General features: G+C 37.6%; 1 protein-coding gene across 1 annotated transcript; it reads left to right on the forward strand.

The window, feature by feature from the left end:
• Positions 1 to 443: 443 nt before the first annotated feature.
• LOC108859139 (L-ascorbate oxidase homolog) lies at positions 444 to 3,280 on the forward strand. The gene is made up of 3 exons (XM_018632993.1): positions 444 to 800; positions 1,496 to 2,602; positions 2,842 to 3,280. Exons 1-3 carry the CDS (start codon positions 553 to 555, stop codon positions 3,140 to 3,142), a joined length of 1,656 nt encoding a protein of 551 aa, XP_018488495.1. The 5' UTR covers positions 444 to 552; the 3' UTR covers positions 3,143 to 3,280.
• The last annotated feature ends 1,116 nt before the right edge of the window (positions 3,281 to 4,396 follow it).

The raw sequence follows: 4,396 nt of genomic DNA on the forward strand, positions 1-4,396 counted from the left end.
AAAATGCGAGTCCTTAATCTTAAACTTACAAAGTGTAGTAACTTATGTAGTTTTGTAAGGAGATAACATTTTTTCCGACATTATGACATTTTTCTTTTTCTTTAACATTTTACCAAAAAAAAAACATTTTTTCCCGTGTGTATACCGTAGCTAAAGCATGTTAAAACAAACAAAATAACTTCATGACACACTTTGTGAGTTAGTTAATTTGGCATCGTTAGAGAATATTTCCATTATTAGAATATGACGCTAGTTGTGTGTTTGTTCAAAACATTGAAACCCATGAGAACCAAAGAAAGAGATCCAAAAATAGAACTTACGCATATAGAAAAGTAAAATAAAATTAGCGATGAAGCGCAAGATTAGGCAACGATTCCGTGCAAAACAATGTACCTTAACCTGCATAAATAGTTAATGACGACATCGCCAAAAAGACTCGTCAAGAGCAAGAGAACATAGTTTTTTCTTGCTTTTGAGAAAAAAATAATTTTTATGTAGGAAAGGGTTAATTTATCAATAAAAATATATAAAAAAGAAGTAGAAAAGAGATAAATGCAGGGTGGTAAGCTTTTGACGGTGTTTGTGTGCCTTGTCTCTACGGTGGCGCTGGTGAACGCCGGCGATCCTTACTTCTACTACACGTGGAACGTGACGTACGGAACCGCCGCGCCTCTCGGAATCCCTCAACAGGTGATTCTCATCAACGGAGAGTTCCCTGGTCCTAACCTTAACTCTACATCTAACAACAATGTCGTCATCAATGTCTTTAACAACCTTGACGAGCCTTTCCTCTTGACCTGGTTCGTAACCATCCTCTCGTTTCTTGTTTATTTTGTTCTCTTTATTTCTCTCGATTGTTTCAACCGATGGAGATTTTACATGAGGATATTGTTTTTAAAATCAAAATATATTTTATCGATACCAAACATTTTTTCTTAATCCACCATTTTACAAAGGTCAAACGCCAAATGCAAATGGAAAGTTCTCAAAACGTTTGATGTTTTCATTTTGCAATTTACAAAAAAAATTCAGATCTTTAAAGTTGGTTTGGTTATTTTATATATGTTTCATGGCTTTGTAGTTTGAAAACTCATAATTAAATTGAAATCGATTTTTTGGATCATTTAATTTAATTAGTTTGAGAAAAGTCTGGTTTATTGTCCATTTAGATCGGCTTTTGTTTTGATAAAAATAACAAAAGTGTTTTAATTTCACATAATGAATCTATATATGTATACAAATAAAATGTAATCTTTAAATTTATCCTATTAAATTTCTTAAACTAAAATACTACAAAAAATATTCTCTAAACACTTTAAAACCCATTTTGTGTGTTTTAAACACAAAATAAAACACACACATTTGGTTCAGTCTTGATTAAGATTTTGCCTTGCATTAGGTTTGGTTACATGGCCATAACTATTTAATGACTATAGTTTTTATTGTAACTTTGGATACTGAGTCCTGACTATATATGGGTTCGGTAACATGGCAGGAGTGGTCTCCAGCACAGGAAGAACTCATGGCAAGATGGTGTGACTGGGACCTCATGCCCAATCCCAGCAGGCACCAACTTCACTTACCACTTCCAGCCAAAGGACCAGATCGGTAGTTACTTCTACTACCCATCCACCGCTCTCCACCGTTTCTCCGGTGGTTTCGGTGGCCTCCGTGTCAACAGCCGTCTCCTCATCCCCGTCCCTTACGCTGACCCCGAAGACGACTACACCGTCCTCATCAACGACTGGTACACCAAGAGCCACACCGCTCTCAAGAACTTCCTCGACAGTGGTCGTACTCTTGGATCCCCTGACGGTGTTCTCATCAACGGTAAGTCCGGTAAAGTCGGAGGACAGAACAAGCCACTCTTCACCATGAAGCCAGGAAAGACTTACAAGTACAGAATCTGTAACGTTGGATTCAAATCAACTCTTAACTTCAGGATCCAAGGACACAAGATGAAGCTTGTTGAGATGGAAGGCTCACACGTTCTTCAAAACGACTACGACTCACTAGACGTCCACGTCGGACAGTGCTTTGCTGTTCTTGTAACCGCTGACCAAGCGGCTAAGAACTACTACATGGTTGCATCCACCAGGTTCCTCAAGAAGGAAGTGAGCACTGTTGGTGTAATGAGCTACGAAGGAAGCAATGTTCAGCCTTCAAGTGAACTCCCCAAGGCTCCAGTTGGCTGGGCTTGGTCTCTTAACCAGTACAGATCCTTCAGGTGGAACTTAACCGCAAGCGCGGCCAGACCTAACCCTCAAGGATCTTACCACTACGGAAAGATCAACATCACCCGTACCATCAAGCTTGCCAACACCAAGAGTGTGGTGAACGGAAAGGTTAGGTTTGGGTTTAACGGTGTATCACACGTTGACACCGAGACTCCCTTGAAGCTTGCTGAGTACTTTGAGATGTCTGAGAAGGTCTTCAAGTACAATGTCATCAAGGACGAGCCAGAAGCCAAGATCACAACACTAACTGTTGAGCCTAATGTCCTCAACATTACTTTCCGTACCTTTGTCGAAATCGTCTTCGAGAACCACGAGAAGAGCATGCAGTCCTTCCATTTGGATGGTCACTCCTTCTTCGCAGTCGCGTAAGCTCCGTTCATAACCTTCCAGTTCAAAATTCAATACACAATATACATTTTCACTACAAGAAAACAGGCATGACCGACCAAATCTGTCGGAAATGTTTTCTGACGAATTTGGTCTGTCAGTTTTATTTGGTTGAAATTTTAAATCCTCAGAAATTTTCGACGAATTTCCGACCTGTTTTCTTGTAGTATTCCTTGTAGATCCTAACTCCTTTTTAATTCTAACGTTTATTCAACAGTTCTGAGCCAGGAAGATGGACACCAGAGAAGAGAAACAACTACAACTTGCTCGATGCGGTCAGCAGACACACCGTGCAAGTGTATCCCAAGTCGTGGTCAGCCATTCTCTTGACATTCGACAACGCCGGTATGTGGAACATCAGATCAGAGAACTGGGAGAAAAGATACTTGGGACAGCAACTGTACGTCAGCGTTCTATCACCTGAAAAATCACTAAGAGACGAGTACAACATCCCACTCAACACCAACCTTTGCGGCATCGTTAAGGGCTTGCCCTTACCTACACCCTACACTATTTAATTAAACTCGCTTCCACAAAGTTTTATGTATTTATAATTGAATATGTAAAATTCTAAACTTACCACAAGTGAGTGTATTATGTTACTAATTAACCCTTTCCTAATTTCATTAAACATACTACTATAACTACAGATCCAATTCTTGTTTCACTAATATAATCCTCACTAAAACACAAGACTGTTCACAAAAAAAAACACAAGACTGTTGTTCAATTGCATTATCTCAACAGTAATTATAAGCATAAAAGTGAGTTTTTTTCTTTTGCTAAAGCATAAAGATAAGTTGTTAAGGTTGTTATTACAAGAAAAAAAAAACACTGTTGTCTGGACTGCACTTACCTCGTTATACGGCTTTGTTCCTTAGCATGAGCTCTTGTGATCTTACCACACACCTCTGCGCGACACAAAGAAACATGTAGCCAAGGAAAACTTGCCGATCATATTTTTCTTTAAATACGAAATAAATTGTTATTTCTTCCTAGCTCTCCAAAAAAATTGAAACTAAGAAGATGACTTAATAAAGTATTAAAATATTTTTCGAATCGGCAAGTCATCCTTGGCTGCACACTACTTTGGTCACATACACCTTCATACACACCTGGAGATGATGTATATAAGAAAACCACATATACCAAGAAATGTATATATGATAGCCATATTTTTATGAAATTTTTATATATCTTTATTAACAATAGAGATGAAAGAGGAGGAATATATACATATGTTTTGTTTTGGTAGATTATGAATACTAGAAGGCTCACTCGCTCTCGATTTATATAGAATATGGTGAAGAGAGATTAGAGGGAATTAAATAAATAAAAAGAGACCAGATTTGAGATGCGTTTTTTATTTATTTATGCCCCCCAAGAACGCCGTAGATATGCAAAACCCTAAAATTATAATGAAATAAATTAAAACCAGTTGTAATAAAATATAGGGTAATTGCAGAATTATAGAGATTCGAAAAAGAGATAACGTTCCTCCATGTTTCTCCGATCCATCCTCGTTGTATTAATTTTCTTAGCTACAAAAGCTTTACAGCTTTACCAGATGCCATTGAGGTATATATATATGGGCCACATATACACATACTATACATAGTCATATCAATACACACACATAGTTTTTTTTTTATAAGTCACACATAGATGTACCATTAGATATCGTTTGCCAGTGTATTGTATATATTGGCCAGACACATACATAGTCATATCAATACACACACACTCATAGATACTGCATTCCTTTACATCTT

The sequence above is a fragment of the Raphanus sativus genome, unplaced genomic scaffold, assembly GCF_000801105.2.
Source record: "Raphanus sativus cultivar WK10039 unplaced genomic scaffold, ASM80110v3 Scaffold0370, whole genome shotgun sequence".
NCBI classification, from domain to species: Eukaryota; Viridiplantae; Streptophyta; class Magnoliopsida; order Brassicales; family Brassicaceae; genus Raphanus; species Raphanus sativus.